The sequence below is a fragment of the Eucalyptus grandis genome, chromosome 3, assembly GCF_016545825.1.
Source record: "Eucalyptus grandis isolate ANBG69807.140 chromosome 3, ASM1654582v1, whole genome shotgun sequence".
Lineage (NCBI taxonomy): Eukaryota > Viridiplantae > Streptophyta > Magnoliopsida > Myrtales > Myrtaceae > Eucalyptus > Eucalyptus grandis.
The window spans coordinates 24,608,301-24,633,026 of NC_052614.1; the positions used below are offsets into that span (position 1 = coordinate 24,608,301).

The 24,726-nt window shown below is 40.6% G+C and overlaps 2 protein-coding genes and 1 pseudogene across 2 annotated transcripts; all 3 read right to left on the reverse strand.

The window, feature by feature from the left end:
* Positions 1–205: 205 nt before the first annotated feature.
* On the reverse strand, positions 206–3,668 carry LOC120291758 (annotated as a pseudogene).
* A 4,228-nt stretch (positions 3,669–7,896) lies between these two features.
* Positions 7,897–8,828, reverse strand: LOC104437039 (probable carboxylesterase 17). The gene is given in 2 exon segments (XM_010049905.2): positions 7,897–8,552; positions 8,555–8,828. Coding segments are annotated over 2 exon segments (930 nt in total).
* A 798-nt stretch (positions 8,829–9,626) lies between these two features.
* On the reverse strand, positions 9,627–12,033 carry LOC120291759 (SPX domain-containing protein 1-like). The gene is made up of 4 exons (XM_039309483.1): positions 11,521–12,033; positions 10,608–10,734; positions 9,845–10,017; positions 9,627–9,758 (listed from the first exon to the last, which is right to left on the reverse strand). The coding sequence occupies exons 1-4, from the start codon at positions 11,782–11,784 to the stop codon at positions 9,627–9,629; spliced, it is 696 nt and encodes a 231-aa protein (XP_039165417.1). The 5' UTR covers positions 11,785–12,033.
* Between the last annotated feature and the right edge of the window lie 12,693 nt (positions 12,034–24,726).

Consider the following 24,726-nt stretch of genomic DNA (forward strand, 5'->3'; position numbering starts at 1 on the left):
TTCTGACCCCAACAAAGCGTGTACTCATACAATATAAACTCATGAAAGAGGAGATCAAATGCCATGCATACGAACTTGATGTCAAGATGAAAGGAAAGAAGTCTATCAAAAAACAGCCTGTCCTACAGTGTGAGGCTGAGACGTGCTTCTAAAATACATCATGCAACATACAACCGGACACCATGCAATCGTCCACTGACAAACCAAAGCTTCTGAATGAGTTCAGGAAAAAGAAAACATACTATATGTAGACGTATCAATCTGCTCAGGAAGCTCCTTTATGTCAACCTCAAATCGTGCTTGCACCTAAAACCACACAAGAAGTTTAAAACACATCCCTATGGATCAAGATAATAAAAGACTAGGAACACCAAATCTACCTGATTGAGAATGTCAGAATCAAGAGGCAGAGGGAGACAAAATGTGATCGCAAGTCCTTTAGTACCAAACCTCCCCAGCTCTACCAACCTGTCATTTAAGTGGGCCCAGAATATCATTTGAAAGTACTATGAATATATTCAAAAGTAGAACTCTACGTTGAAAAGTCAATAGCATACCCTGTGCAGATAAGTATCAGCAGAATCTGGCATATCGTAGTTGATCACGATGTTGACACGCTCAATGTCTATTCCACGACCAACCAAGTCTCTGTAGCAACCAGGATTCTTTTATGCCCCTCCTTAAAGCCCTTGTGGTGTTAACCTACAACCACATTAAATTCAGCTTAAGGCCAATCACTTATGCTTACGCCATGGTAACACCAAAACAGCATTCCCAACATCAAGAGGCAAAAAGAAGAAGAAAAAAAGTATACAGTTGAAGGCCTTTCGCAACTGATACCAATATTCCACTTTAGCAGTGCACATTCACAAAAAAACGACATAGGGCAAATATGTGTAGCTCAGTGTGAAATTGTCTATGCAGACTAAACCAACAAATAAACCTAAAAGGAATCACACAACAGTATTAGCAACAGGAAAGAGAACAAAAACACCAAGCAATGCTAACCTCCTAAATCCCTACACTAAGAAAAGCCCGGTCCTTGGAAGCTTCCACAGCAACAGAATTACCACACCAACACAAGTGAAACTACTCACGCTAGAAAAAGAATAATATAATACACACATTCAAGAAAGGAACATCAGTGACAATCCTCAAGATTGGCTATACATTAAAATATTAGTTAGTCCTAGACAAAGGATATCTAAAGAGTTAATCTGTTTAAGGGTCAATGGGTAGAAGCCAACCAGCTTCCTATAGGGTGACTTAAGGAGCAGTCTGTAAGAGAATAAAAAAGATATGAATGCTAATTGCACACAAGCAACACATATATATTCCAGTATACTTGAAAGAAATAAAAACACATTAGTCTTGCACTACCACAAGTGATGGCTCTTTAACATGAAGCCCAAAAAGCTTCTCATTCCCTTAAGGTCAAGAATAAAATCTCCCAGTTAACATTCCCAATTGCCTCAACTACCTATAAATTGGATAGAAAATTTTGAAATTCACATGAGGCTGATAAGTTATATACCCCCCATACCATTACATTAAGCACATAAAGTTTTCCACAAATGAGAAGACATTTCCACAGCTGAACTGTTGCCACAGTGCAGAAACCTAATCAGATATTGCTCCTAATGCATCTCAGATTACATAAAAAATCAAGAGTGAAGATTAAAAAGCTACTGAGGATGTTAGAGCTGCTGCGAGTTTGGCTGTTGGCAAAATTAAAACTCATCTAGCACCATTATGTCCCAGATGGTAGCAAAAAGGTGATGAGAAGTCTTAACAAGTCTTGAATAACACTGACAGTGTCATGTCTCTAGATGGGTTCTCATCTCAATCTGTTATAGACACAATAAAATGTCACAAATCAAAAAAGATACATAAAAAACACCTCCACCTCCACTCTATAAGCACCATACCAGTAAATGAACCAAAAGGATCTCTTCCGCAGCACACATTGATAGTGCTCACCCAAAATCCTTAGTATATAGCAGGGGGCCAAGATAAAATACAAAAATAAAAACTATACACCAAGACAACATTAAACAAAGCGAACAAGAGCTAGTGAAAGGAAGCTCGCCATGACTAACCTCTCCTCCTGGGACATGCCAGAGTGAATGCATATTGAGGGAAGTTGCAGTCAGCTAATAACTTGTTCAGCTCGGCAGCTCTATTCACACTCTTGACAAATATGACAAACTTGATTGAAGTCCAATGCATCAAGTAGGTCATTCAGTTTGCGATTTTTCTCCCCTTCGCTCAATTTGATGTAGTGCTGCATAATTTTCCAAGTTAAAATATTACTTCACACAAAGCAGACCAATTAAGCAGAAAACAAAGGAATCAACTCATACCTGTACAAGACCATGAAGAGTCAACTTGGCCTCATCGACATATATTTCCATTGGCTGAAAGGAACAAAGGTCATAGCAAATAATATTAGATGCCTTCTCAAGCTAACAGAATCCAGTGCTAATGACTCATGGAAGCAGATCGCTTAGTCTTGCTTCATCTGGTGCCTCCTTGCTGGATTTTCAGAATGTGTACCACGCAAGTGCCAGAATCCTTTTACACATCCTACCTAGGAGGGAGCCATCCCACAAGAGGCTGCAAAACTAACCCCCAAGCTAGACAAACCCCTCTATGGGTGGCAAAAAGTTAAAAAGGTCATCTTCAGCTATGCACAGCCAAACTCGAAACAACTATATAAAGCAAAACTAGTGCAGGGACAGACTGAACGATCTTCAAGACCTTGACAATCAACTCATGTCACTACGTGCATCTCAACATCCTCAACTTTCACCAACTCTTCCACCATCAAGCTGCGATTCAACAAGATGACTCAATGAAATAATGTGACAGTGAGAGCAGACAACTGTAGCACCCAAATTGAATTATGACTATCTTAAAACCCATGGACTTAGCTCGGAAAACAGAAGAGAGACTTCTAAATTGAAGCGATAACTGGCCACGAAAATTACATCTTGCATAAACTTCTTGCAAACTGGACGGATCTCCTTGCTGAGTGTTGCTGAGAACATCATGACTTGCTTATCATGTGGGGTCATCTTGAATATCTCCTGCATCTCTCCTCATGTCTGCAAAAGCACATGAATAAGTTAGCCATAAAAAAAGGCCCGGCAAAATATTAAGTAGACCAGCATACCAAGTTAGAGACATAAAAGGACAAGAATCATACCAAGTGATTCAAGCATCTTATCACACTCATCAAGTATGAAATGCCTGACATTCTTTAAAGAAAGGTCCTTATCTCTTGCTAGAGCAAGTATCCGGCCAGGAGTTCCAACAACAATATGGGGGCACTCATTCTTCAATAGTTCTTTATGGATTTTGATATTGACGCCACCATAGAACACAGCAACCTTGATATCAGGTAAGTATACACTGAACCTCTCAAACTCAGGCATATCTGCAGAGCAGATAAGCATTAGAAAACTTAATGTGATGCCCACAAAATTTACAACAATAAACATTAAATCAATCTCGTATCTAGCAAGAACCTGATAAGCTAATTCCCTCGTATGACAGAGGACAAGTGCAGCAACTTGCCCTGCCACAGGCTCAATCTGCTGCAAAGTCGACAGGACAAACACAGCAGTCTTTCCCATTCCAGATTTAGCTTGACAAATGACATCCATGCCCAAAATGGCTTGCGGAATACACTCATGTTGAACTGGTGAAGAACCAAAGAAAATTGGATGGAAGGAACCGTCGGTAAGTAAAATTATAACCTCCCAGAACCTTTCAAGTGAAAGGTTTATCAAACCAGGTTATTTCTCCAAAATCAAGAGAATGGCTTTAGTATGTTATATTACCTGAAAGAAAATAAGACCAAAATGAAAGTCATTGAAGCAGAACATTCACCAGGAAAGCCAATAAAAGTAAGGCAATTCAAGAGGATGAAGTTAAAAATTGAAGCAGCAACTAGACAGAGATATCTTTTTGAAAGACTCATTCTAAGTCCCTATTTTGAGGTTGAAGCTTCTTACAAGCAAATAGACAGATCATTTTGTCTAATCTGATGCACACATGCTTTCATTTTTATTTTATTTTATTTGGGGGGACTTTTACTAATTGTCCCATAACTCTTTGTTACGGAATAAAATACTTGGGATATAGCTCAAAAATCTCGATTAAGGTCTCCTGTTCTGAATTCAAGGCCTCTTACTAACAAATCAACAGATAATTCTTCTAAAATCTAATGGCTATATCTTTGTCACTTCTTATGTGCTTGTTACTGTTTAAACGGCTACTCAGGTTTTAGAATTAAAATTGCATGCCGGTTAAATACTTAATTGGACCAGTACAACATCCCCAGAAAGCCATCCACTTCAACCAAAGCACACCACAGGAAAACACACACCTTTACACACAGCAGCAAAAAAGAGATATATTCAGATAAAAGAGAAGAGCAACGAATCATTTAATAAACTTTGCCTTCAGAGGGATGCTCAAATCCAGAGTCAACAATAGCTCGAAGTAGTTCCGGCTTCAAAAGGAAGTCTCTGAATCCTGAACTGTGAATTCCCACGTATCCCCTGGCATTAGCACATGAAAACCCAATTAGACACGCTCCCAAAAGCACAGACTGATATAAAGCCCCGAAACTCCAGCTTCTACTGTCCGTTTCCCTTCATCCCACGCCAAAACGAGACCCAAATCTATTAAATCCCCCCTCTCAACGAGCAAGAACAACAGCAGCAACTGAACTAGAACGGACCCCATAGCCCAAAAAACCGAAAAAACAAAAAAAAAAAAAAAAATCAAACCTTTTTGGCGGCCTCGCCGTTGGCCTTAGCGTTGACGGAGTCGGGGCTTTGTCTTCCTCTTCTTCGTAGTCGAGGAGCTCTTCTTCGTAGGCATCGTTGTCCCTAGCATCCCCATTTCTTTCTCCTGCAAAACACGAACACTCCACACGTCAACCCAAAACCCCCACACGACCGACAGAAACCCACGACCGCGGAAGCCGCGAAGTGGGGAAAAATTAGGGTTTTACAGCGGGGCGAAAGAGCGAGTACCTCCGAGAGCTCGGCGAGAAGAGGGGCTTAGGGTTTTACACACACACACACACACAGGGAGCGTCTGCAATGGAAACACAAGGTTAGCTGCTGCTGCTAGAGAGAGAAAAATCGGGGAGGCGAAGATCTCTGGTTTTTGTGCAGAGGAGGAAGACGACCTCGATCGGGAAGGGGAGGAGGAGGAGCGGATTAGGGTTTTCTCGGTCTCGATTGGGATTGCGATGGCGAGCGGGTCCTATTTATAGGGAAATTCGGGTTTCCCCCATTTTGCCCCTCCCGCAGTCCGCTGCGGAGGAAATCGCCAATCACCAATCATATAATCTTTCTCGCGCTTCGCAGTAGCGTCGTTGAAAGTTCTCTCCCCCGCTCCCTCTGATGTTTTTCCAGGATTAGGGGGGATGTGCGGGCGCGTTTGGTCTCGTGTTTTTGCCAATTTAGGGCAAACGATCGTGGATCCTATGTTCGACCACAAAGGGAAGGAAAAAAATTAAAGAATTCATGCGTCCTATTATGATTTGATGCCAAGTAACGTACTATTCAATTTTGGTCATCTGATCGGCAATCGAACTTTTGAATTATGTTCCATTAAAGGCCTATGCCATTAGGAAAATTTATGAGGATACCCGATATCGCGGTCGCCTATGCCCCGTCGATCTGCTCATCTAGTTGAACATTGATGGCGAAGGAGGAAAAAAATCTAGGAACCAAGAACCAATGAAAGGGGGGCGATGGCGACTAGGTTAGAGATGAAGAAGAAATTGAAGGTATCGTTTGAAATTATTTCGAGCAAGAAAAGGAAATTTCTATGGAATTCATAATTGTCTCAATATCAATTTTATTTTATTTTTTTGCTTTTTTATTTGTCTAAATATATAGGAACTAAGACTATTTCATGTTGCTTTTCACCGTCCGTAAACTATACCTACAATAAAGATAAGCAATAAAAATAAAGATTTCGACGACTCTTATTACATGGTATCTCGTTGTCCATAAATAAAGAAAAACCATTTCATCATAAAAAGTTAAGAGCAAACATATACAACAACAGTGGCATGCCTAGCCTTCGACCAAGGGTTAATGAATCAAGGTTGCCCGATGGTCCGATGCACCGATACCCCTCCCTCCTCCTTGCTCTAATTCTAGATTTTTAGGACGCGTTTAGTAACATTTTTTGTTCAAAAATTATTCCCAATTTCTGTTCTTGGGAACCATTTTTGAACAGAATAACACATTTGATAATTATACAAAATTTCTGTTTTTAAAATAAAAAAAGAACAAACACATTTGGAAAACTTGTATTTTTTTTTTTAATTTTTAATTTTTAATTTTATTTTCCTTTTTTCTTCTTTTTTATTTTTTTCCTTTTTATTTTCTCTTTGGCCGGTTTGAGGCCAACCTGGGCTCGCCGAGCCTTGCCAGGCCACCAACGAGACCAGAGCCTCGCCCGTGGCGTGAGGCTCGGCCTCGCCTGAACTTAGCAAGGCCCAACCTCACGCCGGCCGGGAGGCCGAGCCCACCGTGGCCGCACGAGGCTCGACCTCCCGAGCCGATGCAAGGCCAACCTTGCCGCCCGGATCTCGCACGGCTCGGCTCGCCCGGCCACTAGTGAGGCTCGGCCTCGTCGGCCACCACCAAGCGACGCCATTCGAGGTGGCCCGGCGAGGCCAAGCCTTGCGCGCCACGTGACGCTCCAAGCAAGGTCGTCGACCCTCATCCGGCCAGTCACGGCGTCGATCATGGCCAAGGCCGATGACCGACAAAAGAAGAAGAAGAAGAAGAAAATGGAAAGAAAAAAAATGTTTCTAAATGTTCCCAAAAACAAGAAACAAGTTTTTTTCTACTACTTGTTTCTATTCCAAATCTGCCTTAGGAACAAAAGTATAAACAAACGCATTTCTATTCATTTTTTGTTCTCCGGAACTAAGAAAAAAAAAGAAATTGTGTTCCGGGGAGAAGAAACAATTTTAAACAAACAAACCCTTAGTTTTTCCTTTCAATCACAATGATGCTTAGTTGGACGATAATACTGATGTGGCATTAGCGTGGATTTAAGTCAACAATTTTGTTAGTTTATAGAAGTACCAATCTGAACAAATAAATATATAATTTCAAATGGCATTAATAAATCAACTGGCAAAAGTCCAAGGCACTTGTGTCGTCATCCCTAATATTATTTAGGCGTGTATTTTGCTATTAAACTACGATCTCTTTTGGGCAAGACATCATCGAAAGCCCTTAACTTTACACCTTTCATAAAAGGGATATATCTTGATCTATAAAATATCCTCCAACTCATTATTTTCTTACCAAAGATATTCTCTAATGAATAAACCACTAAGATATTAACATGGTGATGAATACTCCAAATAAGCTAGCGTGGGCACCACGTTAAGTTGACAATGGCATCAACCAGATCCCGAATCTAACTTCTAGGACGAGAACAGATCCCGTTCAAAAAACTGCACCGTATATTGTCAAGTTAAATTTGCTATTAAGTCGCATGTGATCAAACTAGTAGATCTCGACTTAGAGGCCTCAAGCCTAGTCCAAGTTATACGTGTATTTCTACACTTTAAAGTTCAAAGATTTTGATTCTGAGCTCCACCTAATACCGTCAAGAACATTGATTTCGCATTTGGGGACATGGAATGCTTCACCAAGGCAAGCTAGAGTGCTAGAAATGTCAACTCATTTTGTCGAGAACCCACTAAAATGGGTATTATGTTCTATTTATTCTTTAGACAACTAACAAGAACTTGAGGGACTTTCGAGATTGAATCTCCAATTTTCCTCTAATTGGGTCCACTTCCATAAGCATTAGTAGTTTAAATGACCCATCTAAGATATGCTAAAATCGCTTCATGAAGTGAATCATTTGCTTATGGAGCAAAGAAGTGGCCTCAGATTTAGGATGAAACACATGATAAACATGTTGCTCCCCCTTAGCCTCCACCAGCTCCACCTCCTTCACTCCTTGCCCCTTCAGGAACTCTGCATACTTCACCCCCCTCTCCTTGAGAAAATCCAGCTCCGCCACGTGAACCACCACCGCGGGGAACCGCCGCCACTCCTCGGCCGACATTCTCGCCATCTCGAAGTTGCACCCGGGATAGTCGCGGTCTGAGCCTTCCGGTATGCTCAGTCTCCAGAACAAGTCGTTTGTGCTGACGCTTTTGCCTCCTCCATCTGCTAATTCCATCTTGGTCCTTCTCTCGCTGCCAAAGTACGGATGTATCGACATCAACCCCACGATTGACACGGGGCAGGCGGCATCCTGCAGCGCCCTGATCGCCATGTGGTGAGCTATGTTTGCCCCGGCGCTGTCTCCGGACAAAAACAGGCGGGAGAGGTCGGCTCGCTCGAGCCAAGGGTCGGTGCCTTTAGAGCGGCTTAGCCACTCCAGGGAGGCGTAACAGTCTTCATAGGCAACAGGAAGGCGGTTCTCGGGCGCCAGTCGGTAGTCCACCGAGAGGACAATGCACTGGGACGCGAGACAGAAGTCCCGAGAAAATGGTGGTAGCCTAGCCATGTTGTGGAGCCAATGCAGAAGCCGCCGCCGTGGAAATAGGCTAGGACGGGGAGGCGGGCTAAGGAAGTAGGAGGAGCATTGGGGATAAAAATTCTTGCAGTTATTGGTTTGGACGGGTCGATCGTCACATCCTTTGAGAAATACCCAAGGGAAGAATCAGTCGAGGGCGGGGCGATTTCGGGCACGAAGCGCTTGACAGATCCGTCAGACAGGACTTGAAGGAAACCGGGCACTTCTTCACGAATGGACATCTTGTTGGAAACCTTTGAACTGATCCACACGGCTTAGAAGATTTGGAGCATTCAGAAGAAAAATCAGAGTGGAAGAACTTGGACGGAGGCATAGGTTGATATATAGGGCGTCATAATGGAAAAGGTTGGAGCCTGTCACATGGAACTTGCCCCTAGGATTAAACTCGATGTTTGGTAAGTCTCATGCCAGGTGTGAGTTGCTCCAGTTTCGTTCATGAAGAGCGTGAGCGATGGAGATCACGAAAAGAACATGGAATACCAGATGCAAAGAGTCAAATGGCTATTACATTATAGGCGCAATGCGAAGATGGTGACGCGACAAAAGGGGATGGAACTGTGGCATTGCTACAAAAGCTTCATATGAGAACCCGATGCAGTCTCGACAGCAACTAAATCCCTATAAAAATCGACTTTAGTTCATAAAAGGCAAAACATTCTGCAACAATTTGATCTTTCAGACACTCGTGAGAAATTCGAAGCAAGGACATGAAAAATAGCAAGGTCTTGCTCCACAGAAGAGCAAGCAATCAAGAAAATGAAGCAATGAAAAGTGTTGCCAAAGATGAAACAAAAATATTTTGCTTAAATTCCACACTAGAAGCTCAATGTTTTATTCTGCTTGTTCAAGGATAATTTTAGGACAAGAAGCACCAACTGACTCTGGAAAAGAAGAAGGATAACCAACATCGACATCAGTAGACCTTTCGAGCAGGAAGAGAAAAGATACTGCATAATAAGAAGCCAAGGATCCTTCCAAATCACTAATTAGCTTGTGTGATACCAAAATGGGTGATTCTTCTAATCTTCACCCTTTTGATTATTATGCAGAGGCGGTAGCGAGAACGTGCTCACTGTTGAGCTCCTGCTCTGAATCTCCTCAAATACACGCAAAGCTGATAAAGTGAGCTTCTTGTACACGCTCTCCATGATCTCGATCCCAACGAGTTCACTGGGAACTCTAACCAGGCTATCTTTCGGATCAGCCACAGTCTCGCCGTACTTTGCCTCAAGTTTACCCTCTGGTGGTTATTCTTGAAGGGAAGTTGATTGAGTATTATGTCGCACTCCTTCACAAACTTTTTGAGCACATCTGTCCTGCAAAATGGCTGTTGCAGAACCTTCTGGATGAAAGGCAAGCAGATCAGCGCGCCACTTCGCTTGTCGTACTTCTTTATTATCTTCACTAACCCTGCGGTTTGAAACATGATCTAAGGCAAGAAAACAAGGGAAGCGCCAAAGCAGTCATCTTGAACCTTCAAGTAGGAAGTTTCTTTCAAGTGAGATGTTAAGCCGTTTTGATTTTATGAGACAGATCTACTCGATGGCTCCGTAGTTATGATTTAATCAGCATGCCTTTTGCTGCAACTAGCAGATATTATGATTTCCGAGTGGTTCCACAAAATTATGAAAGGTCACCAGCAGTGTAGTCGGCCTATCAGTACAGAAACTAATTACAATAACACTTCCCAAATTACAGTAATCCAATGCTATTCTTAGAAAAGGCTTTCACCCAAGCAAATCATCCTGAGATGGAACGTATATTCATCTCCATGCATCATCTAGACCAGATTTCCAGATAACTAAATGGACAGAAACCATGTTCCGAGTAACTATGGACTAATACTGCATGATTGCTAATTCACAAATTCTGAACTTCATGTCCGTTGCTATATGTTTCTGTGGATGTATGCACTTAAATGGAGCTTCAATGACCAGACTATTTTACACGTTGTCATAGCACAAGCTTTATCCAACAAAAATCTTTCGCCTATTAGATACCTATGCAGTTAATAGCGCTGTAATTCTGCAGCAAAATCATTTCTCCATGGAAATCCACTATTTCTCTATGCACTTCCATCAGCTTGTTGTCCATGCCCTCGACCTCTGCTACCCGATCTTGCAATGCCTACACTCCAATGAGACCCATGAGGAATGAGACTGGAGTTTCAAGTTAAGAGTATCACAGTAGCAAAACCAATGGATTGCTTTTAAATTAGAAGAAAAGTAGGAAAGACACCGAACAAAGACACGCATGAAAAAGTTGGAAAAGGGGGTAGTTATCACAAACAGCAGCACCGTGTTAATGGAGTTGCCGGCTTTCAGAATTCTGGTCCTTCCTAAGGCATTTTATCAGTCCAAAGCACCTTTGTTCCGTATCATATACCGAACACGAGCAAAATCTCAGTTTTGAAATAGGTTCTGTCCTCAAGAAACAGAAAGGAATTCATAGTGATGTGCAGGCCTGATTATAAAATTCCAAGATGATGTCTTCTGATATTTCCACCGTGCTATTCTATAAGCATTGAAACACAAATACCAATCAAGTTGATCGTGCGGCTCGTTATTCTGAAATTTACCATCCAGCTCAGATCCTTTCGTCTTTCTAGCTCAACCCCATGAGTAATTTGATCAAGCCCTCAATTGGTAAGGCTCTTACATGATTACCAGTAAGATGCTAGAAAACAGAACCATTTCATTCATTCATTGATTACCAGACTAACTCAACAAGTATGAATCACACCCTCTGCCATTCACCCATTCACAGAAAACAAGCTATCGTAAATTGTTAAATCTCACTCCTGGTGCACTGGATTCCGTTGCCTCAAATCTCACCCACAGATTTCTAATTCAAAATTATAAAAAATCTAGGAGATGAAAACCAAGCAAGAAAAGTGAGAAAGAAATTACTTACCTCCCACTTGACGATATGCCCTTCCTCTTGGTCCATGAAGAACTCATTGATCTTGTTGATCTCGCCATCCAACAGTTCCACAAATTCGACTGCCTTTTCCGCCTCCACGGAATCCAGGCGTAGGCGCTTGACCTGGCGCACGCTGCTGTCTTTCGGGTAAGTGAGCTTGAGCCACTTCTTCAAGTCCTTGTAGGACAAGAACTTGTCACGCCAATCGGGCTGTGCCTCATCGATCAGCCTCTTCAGGATCTTCCAGAACTTCATTGGTAATCGCAATGGTGTCTCACGGTCCCTCTCTGGTTTTTGAAGGAAGGGGAAAGAGACAGGGTGAAAGAGCACGGGCGAGAATATTCGAACTGGAGCCTAGTCCTTCTTCTCGGGTTTCTCGGGTGTTCCTGGGAGATATCATCGGACATATACGATTGGATTAACTTCGTTTACTTCTTCCAACATTTGGAGCTGGCGAAAACGTTGGCGTTGAAGTTCCGTTTCCGGGAAGCGAACGAACGTTGTTGTCCGTTATGCTGACGAGGTGGAAGACGAGACATGCTTGGGATCTTATCTCTTTTTTTTCTTTTCTTTTTTTTTTTTTTTATGATCTAGAATCTCTTATAGCTGACGGCCGGCCAAGCAAACTTGGGTGACGCTAGCGAGGAATTTGTTATAGCTGACGGCCGGCCAAGCAAACTTGGGTGACGCTAGCGGAAGACCCACCACCCAACATCACACCAAGTGCCTTTACTGGATTTCAAACCCTCACCTTTGAACAAGAATCAATGGAGCTCTTATCGAGCGAAACCATCATGGGCGGTGGTTTGGATCTTCTTCATTCCTTCCTTTTCCTTTTGTTCTTTTCCTCCCCCTGATTTCGTAACCTCCGACAGGAAGACAGAGTAGATATCAGCTCTCGACACAATCACCACTGGTTCCAGATCATGACTCAAACGTGGCGTGAGCCTACTTAAAAAAATATATGAAATTTTAACATGACCTGCAACCAAAGGCGATCGAAATTCAGAAATGACACGACTCGATGCGTTTGGCCGATGCGTCGTTACACGCAGAAACATTTGGCTTGAGCGTGTATGATGAATTTTAAACGAGTCCATATGGTGAGAAATGGGGAAGCTTCAGTTTTGCTTGATTGAATCCCGAGAAACACCAGGCGAGAGCAGGGCTGATCAAGGATAGGAAGTGATTGGTACGCTTGAGTGAAACAATTTTCCATGAATTGGTTTTCTAGACTTTCACGCATTTGATTTGTCGAAAACAATCACTTGACGAAAAACTATTAACAGTCAAAGAAAATATAAATACTTAAAGTAGATTTATCAAGTCATAAACATTTGACCAAAAAAATATGAGTGTTAAACTCATTTATAAACCCAAACTTGGTGGAATGGGTCATACAAGCTAGGGGTGAGCATAATTCAAAGATAAAACCTGAAATTAAAAAATTAGGCCAGTGGGAACCTATTCAATTTCAAGTTTCAAAATATGTAAAGTAGATTTCCTGTTCAAAAAATTGAGGAATCTATTATGACAAATAGATTTCATGTTCAAAAAATTGGGGAATCTATTATACCATATAGGTTTTAAGTTCTAAATAGATGGAGCTTGAAACTTAAAATAAATTTTTGTAATTTTTTAGTTTGCTTTCGTGCGATCTTGCGGTATTTCATGACGTCCAATGATGAGTCTGACGAGTCTGAGCTTTCAATTTATGATTGAGACTTTGATCTTGTTCATATTTCATATTCTTAGTGCATCCAAGTGTAAATTGTAGTCAATAGATTGTAGTAGCAATTGGTGGTCATTAAAAGTAATAATTAATAATATAAGTGAAACCTGGGTAGAATTTGGACAGACCTTGAAGGCTCTGACGGATAGGTTTTAAGTTATGGGATTTGCATGATACGTTCCGAGTTTAAAAATTAAAAAAAAAAGAATATGCTATAGTTGATAAGTTTCAGGTTCCATCTAGAGTTTATACAAAGTATAGGATTGCTCACCCCTTACATACGTCACTTCAAATTTGAAGAACCTAATCATAATGTGTTGTAAAATTTGGAGCCCAAAACAAATGGATTCTACAATGAACCTGATGGCTTTTTAATTAGTGATGGGCCTAAGTTGGCCCGTCCGCCCATGCTGGGCCAAAAAGGCCCGGCCCACGGGAATAGGGCGCGTGGAGGAGAAGGTATAAAAGGGAGGAGAGAGAGAGAATACACCGCTACGTACGTTCTCTCCCTCACTCTCTCTCCAACAAAAGTAAAACAAAAAACAGTAAGGCATACGGCATTTTCTTCTTCCCTTTAAGGCTTCATCGGATTGAACAGGGCCAGATTTTCTTCCTCTTATCGTCGTCGGTGTCTAATCTGTGACTAACAAGGTACGCTCGACTCCGTGGTGTGCTTTACGATCGGTGATACGTGTTTTTCCCGGGCTTCGTCTTCCGCATTAATTTAGAGACTCGATTTAGTGTTGAATCCGGTTTTCGGGGATCTGTTATTTCCAACAGAACCCATTTCCAATTTACAAAGGCCTAAACTCTCCCTTCTCCCTCTTCACTGGTGGTCTTCTCACTTGAGTCCCTTAGCCTCTCGTTTAATGCTTTGCTCTTCTATTCGCTTCACCGACTGGGCATGCTTGGCTCTCTTGGAGCAGATCGTGCCCTTGAGCAACCGGTCGAGGGACACTGTCACTCGTACAAGCCTGCGCTCGAGGACCGACTCGCGCTTACGGAGGTTCTCGATGAAGCGGAGAAGCTCAGACATGTCTGCAGGCAAAGGCTAAACCTGGGCAGAGGAGTGTGGGAAGAAGGCATTGAAGGAGCAGCCGAATGCCACCTTCGCGAGGAGCTCTTGGCTCGACGATGGAGACAACTGCTCCAGCGGGGACCGATCATTGAGGACCAAATCTAACGGTCATTTGTGGCCATCTTCTCCCTCGCATGACACAGCTCTCAATCAAGTGATTGTTCGTTAAAGGGAAGGTCATCCTTCTGCGACGATGAGGGTGACGTACCATCTGGACGCACTGGGGAGGCTAGAGGAGATGTTGGGAAAGGACAGGCGGGAGCATTGGCAGACTTTTGGGGAAGACAGCTGTAAGAAGTGGCATTCCTGTAGATGAAGAGGGTGGTGGCGGGGGTGCTGTAGCAGTTCAAGGTGGTGTCAGCGGCGAAGGAAGGAGCGGAGCCATTGCTCACTTCGTGCCTGGCCATGGAAATCAATCTGGCTGAATGTTTGTTCTTTATTAAGTTGAATTCTTCTAAGATCCATTGCTCGATTTTGCATGCTCTGCTCCCAAAATGCAGAGAAAATTTCGAGGGCAAATCCGGGTTGGTTGGTCCGAAAAGTATCAATACCGTTACATGAATCGTAAATGCATGAATGTGATGTTCCTAATGGAATAGGTAATAAAGCAACCTTGCCACCTATTGCCACTAAAATTTGGGTGTGAGTGAGTTAGATATGAGTTAGATTGGGTATGGGCCATCCAAATTGTCAAATGAGATAAATTGGTGAATTTGAATTGAACCTATTTATAACCCACTCAAATCCGATTCAATCCACATTTAGTTTAAAGTTAGAAATATAAATTTCTATAATCTAAAAAAGGAAAAATATTTTCCCATAAAATGATTTTTTTAATATTTTTCTTTATCATGACATGAAGACATCTTGGCACCCTATAATTGTCAAACTTAATGTCTAAAAATTAAAGCCGATAAGCAATTGGTATTGTCAATTAAGCATTTGCTATGACTTTAAATATGGTATCGACTCGAGGCCTGGCTCGATGAGAAACTCTGGAGAGTATAGGGCAAAGCAGCAAAAGGGAAACTCATAAGTCAAAGCAAGTAGAGGATCGACTTATATGAAGTCAAGGCATAGTGTGGATGGGTAACAGATGATGAATGGAGCAAATGAGACCTTGGATAGCACTATGATCTATAAGGAAAAGAGATTAGGTATATTCCCGAGTCAATAGGTGAGAATTGACATGACCGATGAAAATTGCAATCAAGCTCTTTAGGCTAGAGCGACTATTTAGAGTAGCTCAATTCTCATCAATCGATAACCGAGTCGATATAGAAATGTTGGGATCGGCTGACGAAATTTAATTGAAATCACCACTAGAAATCCGGCCTTGACCAACTAATTTTTAGCGACAAAAGTTAAGTTCTTCACTACAAGGGTACCCTCTACCGACGAAATCAGCTTTCAGCTTTCAGCTCCAAACACATTTCGTCGCCAAGAAAAGTACTTTCTAGCGACAAAGTAATTATTTTCGTAGATATTTGTTGGGGATTTGGCTACAAAACTTGTGTTTCCATTGCCTAACAGTATTTTTACCCATTCTTGTCAAATAGCCTCATCAACGGATTTGCCATTTATTTGGTAACCAATCAATTCTTGCCTATCTCTATTCTTTTGTTCCCCAGAAAAAAAAAAAAGGGAAAGAGAGAGAACAAAAATTTCTTTGGTAACATCGGTTAATTTTTCTATTCCCGGGAATATATCAATGCTTAAAGAATAGATTTAAAAAAAAACAGGATATAGAAAAAAAAGTTACTTCTTTGTTCCCATAAATAAATTATGAAACCAAGTCATTTTCTTTTTCCTTTTCTTCTTCTTCCTTCTCTAACCAATTGTTGGGATTGGCAATGGCTAGCGATCAGCTAGAGACGAGGTTTGGCAACCTTGCCAAAGCATTGCTAGCCCTTGGCGAGGCTCAACCTCGATCAACCACAGCAAGGTCGACCTCATTGGGGGTTGGCAAGGCTCCCCGAGATTGGCGGCTAGAGGAGGAAGAAAAAAGAGGAAAAAAGAATAGAAAAAGGAAAATCTCAGAAAATTATTTAAAATTAAAAAGAAAGTATATGTCATGAAAAAGTTTAAGGGTTATATCAAAAGCATTTTGGTTTTTTTAATTTTAGAAAAAGAAATCTTGTATAATTATCATAGAATACTTAGATATTCCTCCAGGAAATTGAATCAGAAAAAAACTAATTCTAAGTAGAAATTGTTCCTAGAAATATAATAGTTACCAAACACACCATTAGCTACAAATGTAGGTCTCGTTGCTAGACATGCTTAAAGTACCATAATTTTGCAAGCTCCTTGGACTCATGAAAACACTTCTTTCCCTATAGCTATGTTTGATTCCCTTGAAATTCTAAGTCCACTGCCGCTGCCGCCATCATGAACCGAGCACCACTACAAGGTCGACCACCACTACCAACCGAGCACTATAATCCGTCCCTCCAGAGTTGGTAGGAGCATTAGCCATGTTGGAAAGAAGTAAAAGTAAGTGTTGACACCTAAATTTTGACATCACATTTAGTAAGTCATTTCATATAAATTTAAGGATCGATCCTAACCCCTAATAAAAATATTAAGTTAAATTGCATATAGACTTTAGGAGCATTTATTATTTAGTTTATATATTTTCATTATTGCATTGGTATTGGATCGCTGAGTTTGAATTAATGGTTCTGAGCTTTAATTTAGCAAATTAGACTTAGTCCATCGAAGCATGAAATTCAAGTCCAATGAATATCCCATGTGGCTGAAAATATCATGTGCCGCAATAATTAAAATTGGAAAATTTTGAAAACTTTGGAGAGCAATTCGACCATAAAAGGACAAGAAAAAAAAAACTATATTCACATATTTGCAGTAAAGGCAAGCATACGAAGGAGTTATTGTGCGCTTATCTTGTTGGAATTCAGGAAATTTCGGCTGGTTCTTCTGTGGTTGTATCTCCACAATCCTGAATTTATGGCATAATATTTGACTAACTTGTGGGCTGGTATATGGTTTAAAGAAATAAAATCAATGGAAAATATTATGCTTGCATGGTCAAGAAAGGAAAGAAATAAATGGTGCAAGTTCTCGGGAAAAAGATAGAATATGATATTTTTTTTTAGATCTTCCAAGAAGGAAAGTATAGATGCGTTTGGTAATATTTTTGTTTTGAAGAATAAGTTATTTTCAGAAATAGTTTTTTTTCCTATTTCTATTCTTTGAAATAATTTTTGAGTAAAAAAATGTGTTTAGTAACTATACAAAATTTCTTTTCTCAAAATAGAAAAGAAAGAATGCATTTGGTATGACCTATAATTTTTTGATGTAGAACTTATTTTAACTTTTAATTTTTTTTAGGTTTTTCTTTTCTTTTTTCCTCTTTTCTTATTCCTCTAGCCAACGGTTATGGCTAGCTAGTGATGTCGGCAACCAGTTAGAAGAGGAAGAAGAAGAAAATAAAATGAATTATTCTAGAAATTATTTTTTTTTGGTAAAAGGTAAGAATAATTCTAGAAATTATTCTCGGAAACAAGAAGAAGCTTCTTCTTTTTTTTTTTACTTCTTGTTTATATTCCAAATCCACTCTCGGCTATTTTTCTATAGGAATAGAAAATTTAGTAAACATTATTAAATGAATTTATGTTTGAAGAATAAAAAATAAAAATTTAGAACAATGAAAACGTTGTTAAATGGAAGGATTACCTTTAATTTATAAAGAGAGAAAAAGAAAAGGTGCAAAATATAATATATTCACAAGAAGAGGAGACTTATTCTCTTCCTAGAAAGTCTAGCCCCGCCCTATCCATAGAAGGAGTGGGCAAATAAATAGGTTCTTAGAGAGCTGGTGGAAGGCTCAAGACAGAAGGAATTGACATATAATAAGAAGGATCTCATGATTACCTATGGACAAGCGAAATCGGGGGTCACTAAGCCAGTACGTTGTTCTCGGTCAATAGAGTGCAGAAAGTGGGGTCTCTTTCTACAAGAGAATTGAGAAAAAAGAGGGGAGTTCGGCCGCCGCATTGAGAGAAAATGAAGTGTTTGTCCTCTATTTGCGCCTCGGACACGCGAGGGGACACTCTTTTTAATGAAAAGACAAAAAGGAGACCGAAAGGATGAGAGGGGAAATTGGGTCTTCCTCAGCCTGTTTGTTTATTTTTGTTTCTGCTCTTCGGAACAAAAATTTCCTTTCTTTTTTATTATGAGAAAAAAAAAATAAATAAAAAGTTTACGTCGCCAAATGGTTTGTACGGCTGTTCCTGTTCAACAAAAAAAAATACGGCTGTCGGCTATTTTTTTGTTCCAAGAAAAGATTTGAACAGAAATAAAAGTAGAAAAAGTTACTTTTTGTTCTGAAAAATAATTTCTCCTCTTTCTTTTTTTCTTCTTCTTTTTCCTTTTGCCGGTCACGACCTTGGCCATGGCTAGCACCGACGACCGGCTAGACGAGGGCCGAGACAATGAGCCTCGCCGAGCCGGGTGAGGCCAAGCCTCGCCCGGTGGCCTCGGTGGCTAGGCAAGCCTTGCGAGGCCACCGGCGAGGCTCAACCTCGCCCGGGCGATGCGAGGCTCGCTTGGCCACCGAGGCCACATAATAAAAAAATTGAAAAATTAAAAGAAATAATAAAATTATACAAGCTTCCCAAACACATTTCTATTCCTAGAGTAGAAATTTTTTATAGTTACCAAGCGCATTCTTATATTCAAAAATTGTTCCTGGTAATAGAAAAAATAAAAACTATTTCTATTAAAAAATTATTCCTTGAAATACAAACGTTACCAAACGCGCCCTTCCTCAAATGTGTCTTCGACCATGACCAAATAAGGGTCACGTAACTTCCTCGTTTGGCCTTCACGATCGCCACTTCCGCGACCAAGCTTAGACCGCCAAACCACTTGGTGTGACCCCGCCCCGAACCAATCGAGTCATTTGCCCCCTCATCACAACGAGCGGCCCATCACCACACCCGCTACACCACGACGACTAGGAAGCACATCCGACACTCGCCTTGAGTCTTTGCCGGTCTAGCCGAACTAGGAGAGCACCAGCTTCATCCCAATGATCCTTTCCGATTCTCCAACCCACGTCACGTCCGGTCGCGATTCGGCAACCCACCAACAACTCGTCGATGACCGGCAACCGTAAATGACGCTTACCGACCACGTTGTTCTCTCTATGCAAACATTGGAGACTCGGCTTCGACATAACCGCATGGCCACACCCACAAAGCTTCTACTTTTACGGTGTGTTAGCAAAGTGAGCTTGGCCTCCACCGAGACCACCACCGTTGGCCACCGTCATGATCCACTAGAAGTGTGCAACGGAACTGCCCGAACCGGACCGGCTTAGACCGACCCGTACCTACCAATTTTGAATGGTTTTCAAAGAGGGTAATCTAGTTCCCGATTCCTACTCTTGGAACCAATGGTTGGTCGCTCCGGTTCCCGGCCAAGGTGGAAACCAGACCAATCGAACCGATCGATTAATTATATATATATATATATATATATATATATATATATATATTTTTTAAATTTTCTAAAAAAACAAACCCTAATTCCTCCCAATTTCTCAAATTATTCATTTTCTTTTTGGCCAAAAAACAACAAATTTACCGGTTTTGATTCTAAGACCAATTGGTCCAGTTCTGGTCTAGTTCCCGGTTCCACCTCATAACCGGACAAACCGAACCAATCACCTATGATCCACTTGTCGGCTTGAAATTGAAACGACTTCCACAAACTAGGTAACAATCAATATATTCAAATTTCATTACCTATTTTAAACAATTGTTTTTTGACTTTATTTTATTGGAATTTTAGGTACTATACAAAAAAATTTATTGACAAAAATCATTATAATTACTGATTTGATCCATAAGTCCTTCGATCATTTTTCTTGATTATTCTTGCAAAATAATTGTTAATTTCATCCATATCATTATAATTATTAATTTGATCCTTAATTATTTTAATTCTTCCTATGTGTTGGTGATGTTTATAATTGTTAATTTAATCTGTGGACAATGGATTATTTTTTCCTATTATCTTAACCTTCATTTGAAATATCTTAAGATGGATCGGATGTAACGCTTATTTTTTAAAACATCAAAAAGGCCAAATTGTGTGATAAATAGGATAGTTTTCTAAACATATTAGGATTGCATGTTTAAAATTTGTCTAGTTAAATTTGTCTTTTAAATTAGATTGCATGTTAGGGTAAAATCTATTAATTAAGTTTCCGAATTAAAATAGGATTTGATAAAATTATTTCCTAGTTTAAATAGGATAACTTATCGAGTTTAGTATTACATTTTCATTAATTATTTATTTCGAATTTTAATATAAAAATACTAAAATATTATATGCATGTTAGGTAGTTTAGGCCATGTTACATGTGTGTCAGATAGTATGCATGTTAAGTTCATTTAATTTGAAATTGCGTGTCATATAAGCTAATTTTAATTCCATAATTAAAAGAAAATCCAAAGAATATTACATGTTTTGGTGTTTAATTTCCTACAATTTATTTATTTATTGAGTGTTGCCTTTAATGCTTACGCACTCGCATGATCAATCCTTTTAATTTTAGTGATTCAAGCTAAAATCAATCTAGACGGCTTACCAAATATTTTTCAAAATGAAAGAGAAAATGTACCAGCGTAATTAAGTCACTATACTTATTTACTCTCAAGTTTGTCGAAGTAGAGTATTTCCCCCAATGCTTTATTTCGATATCTAATCGACATACCATAAACTAATTAGTAGCGACTTCTAGATAAAAATTATTTACATGTTAAATAACTTGACTAATGTCGCATATTAGTGTGGATTTGGAAGAACTCGAGTTAAGTTTAAATTTAATAATTAATTAACTGAATCTCTGGGTGGTTCACCCGAGGTAAGACTGCGAAGGTAGATTTTGTAAACTTGAAGTTTCGAAATATATCAAATTTAAGGGAGTCGGGAACAACCAATTTTAAAGAAAATTAACCTAATCGGACACCTAACTGTGCAAGCAAAAGTATCATCATTTGTGAAAACCAAAAAATTGCAGACCAGTTTTGCCAAGCAGATTGGAAATCGGCTGTGATCCTCAAAAGAAGCCTCGACATTTTCTCTTCATGGAGTGATCTTCTCCCCAACAAAAATAAGAGCGACATCTTTCTTTCTGGGAGGCGATCCCGCTTTGGCAAATGAGAATCCTCCTAGCATTTGGTTTTCGAAAGGTAAACTCCCGATTCGGTACCTTGGAGTGTCGATTATCTCAAAGAGGTTGAGTAAGGCTGACTGTACTCAATTAATTGACCGCATTACCGCGCGAGCCCGCTCCTGGTCCCACAAGTTCCTCTCTTTTGCTGGGAGACTTCAGCTCATAAGGCCAATCTTCACGCTATTCAGTCTTTTTGGGCTAGTGTCTTCACTTTGCCCTCCTCAGTTATCCTGGGAATTGAAAGCATTTTTCGTAGATTTCTTTGGAAAGGCACCTCCTTGGATAAGGGAGGTGCTAAAGTCTCATGGGCGGATGTTTGTTTGCCTAAGGAGGAAGGGGGCCTGGGTATTCGGTCTATCAAAGATTGTAACAAAGCCTCAATGATGAAATTCATTTGGATCCTCTTTACGGATAAGGAATCTCTGTGGTGCCGTTGGATCCACTCCAACTTTTTAAAGAAACATAACTTCCGGGTTGCCCCTCACCTTTGGTTTGTGCATGGAGTTGGAAGAAGATCCTTCAACTTCGGGGCGGTTGTAGACAATCCTTCGGTTGGAAGGTCGGTGACGGCCGATCTATCTCATTGTGGTTCGATAGCTGGTTGCCTTGTGGCCCTCTTCATTTACAAGTTCCTCAATCTTTTTGTTGGACTCCGACGTCCAGCAAAGGCGACCGTGGCTTCTTTATATTCGTGTGCTGGAAGATTCTGTAAATTGCGGTTGGAGAATTGTGGTTTCTCGCTTCCTCCTCTTTCGGTTGATAGCGTTCGTTTTGTGTGGTGTCAAGATTCTTCGGGGGCCTTCTCTGTAGCTTCTGCTTGGAACGCCATCAGAGCTTCTAAAGCCAAAGCACCTTGGACTTCTTTTGTGTGGGATAAGGATTTAGCCCCTTGGTTTCAATTCCTCTTGTGGCTTATTACTAAAAACAGCTTGCCAACGCAGTCACTTCTTCTCTCATATGGAAGGATCGATTACTCGGTTTGCACCTTTTGTAATACTCAGCCTAACTCAACTAACCATTTGTACTTTGAGTGTAATATTTTAAATACCGTTATTTACTTTTGGGCAACTAGGTGCAATTTGCCGTGGAGGAACGGCACTTGGGCGGAAAACCTTGCTTGGGCTATGAAATTCCTTACTGGTAAAGACTTCTTTCATAGTCTCTCCCGCTATTCCTTTGGAGCTCTTTGCTATCTAATTTGGAAGAAGAGAAATGCTATGATTTTTCGAGGGGAATCTCTTGATATTCCCGCTTTGAAGAACCATTTGATAAAGATGGTTAAAGATAAATCAATTACATACAAGGATGTCCCCGACACTCCAAGGAATCGGCGTCTTCGAGGGGTTGGGAGCTTGACCCAATTATCTTCACTTAACCCTTGGGGTTTCTATCCTTTTGATCCTACTAGGTCGTCTTCGCCGGATGTTCCGGCCTTCGTCCATGGAGATCAAGTTGCTGAATCGTGGCCGGGCTGTGTCTCGTTGTTTGCGCTCTTTCCGTCCTTGCCCTTTGTGGCTTTTGCGCCCCTTCCACTCTTTTGTTCATATTTAGAGTGTAAGTTTTGGTGCCGTTTGTGTACATTTGTCCTTTGCTTATCAATATATTCTTGCCTTTACCAAAAAAAAAAAAAAAAATTGCAGACCAGGCATTCGGTTAAGCATAAGAGGGGTTAGTGTCCACACAATGCCATTTTGAAACCACATTTTTTCTATTAGATTCTTAAGGGCGCGTTTGGTAATGATTCTGTTCCCGAGAGTAGATTATGATCAGAAATGATTTTTTTTTTATTCTGTTCCCGGGAACTGATTCTAAACATTTTAAGCCGTTTGGTAGCTGTCCAAAATTTCTGATTCTGTAATAGAATTGCGTTTGGTACCATATTCATTAATTCTATTCCAAATCAATTTATTTTAATTTTTAAATAATTTTTTTCTTTTTCCTTTTTTCTTTCTTTTTCCTTTTTCCTTTTTCTTTTTTTTTTTTTTTCTCATCTTCTTCTTCTTCTTGTGGCTGGCTGCCGGACCGCCGATGAGGGCCGATGACCTCACCGGAGCGTCACTGCACTCGTCGGCAGCCAGGCGAGGCGAGCCTCGCCTAGCCACCGATGGGGCTGGGCGTCGCGAGGCTTGCCCAGCCCTTGCTGAGCCTCACTAGTGGTTGGGCAAGCCTCCGACAAGCTCGTCGGTGGCTGGGCTTGCCTCCGGCGAGCTCACTGGATTGGCGGCCGACGGCCAGCGGCGGCGGTGGACGACGGCGGCCGACGGCGGACGGTGGCGGGCGGTGGTGGGACGGCGGTCGCGAGATGGCCGAAGGAAGAATAAGAGTTCTTGATTTTGATTCTCAAATTCATTCGCGGAACAAAAATCAACTTTTTTTGTTGTTCTTGATTCTATTCCCAATTTGTTTCCAGGAACAAAATTTTTACCAAATGCGATTCTAAGCCCAAACTGATTCTAGAAACAAAGAATCATAATTTGACCCTATTTTGATGGTTACCAAATAGGGCCTAATTGTCAAAATAATTCTCAAAAACTATTAATGCAATTTTTTTTCATGGAGACGAAATCGAGTGAAACACATTCGTCATTTTACGGCCCCAAATGACTCCATGTGCCGTTTGTGTTTGTACTTTGAATTATAATTATTGGCATGCAAACTATGAATAAGCCCTAGTATGCAAGTGTATGCTTACGTAATAGACTAAAGGGCGTTTTCTTAAATGATACATACTCAGTTTTGAAATTGACAAATTCCTTTTATTATCCGGCCTACTTAAACGGGGTACTTTCATCCTTTCAGTCCACACATGATAACAACGTCCGACGCCTACAATACTTTTAGGGACAGTAGCTATAGTTTTGAAAATACTCTTGGAAATCATGACATACAAAATTATGGCCCAGAGAGATTATAAAATTTCCTAAGTTTATTCTAGTAGAATAATAATGATAAAAGCATATTTTCATATTTTTCGAATGCGAATTTTGTCATCACGACAACCTATTGATATATAAAAAGATAACAAGATGCAAAAATCCATACATTGCCCTTTTAGATAAATGACTTTCTGATGAAGGAAGGGACTAAGGCTTGAGAGACAATTTTAGTATAGCAAGAGGAAGAAATGAAGGGACATGCTAGTGATTCTTGGAAGCAAAGGTGGGAACAGATTCCGGC

Bases quoted from the DNA above. Each gene is read 5' to 3' on its own strand.
- LOC120291759 (XM_039309483.1), bottom strand. From the start codon at position 11,784: ATGAAGTTCTGGAAGATCCTGAAGAGGCTGATCGATGAGGCACAGCCC. The intron at 10,018-10,607 runs GTATCTAATAGG...TTCAAACCGCAG, and splicing joins CAGCGCTATTAACTGCATAG to GGTTAGTGAAGATAATAAAG. The intron at 9,759-9,844 runs GTAAACTTGAGG...GTTGGGATCGAG, and splicing joins TCAAGAATAACCACCAGAGG to ATCATGGAGAGCGTGTACAA.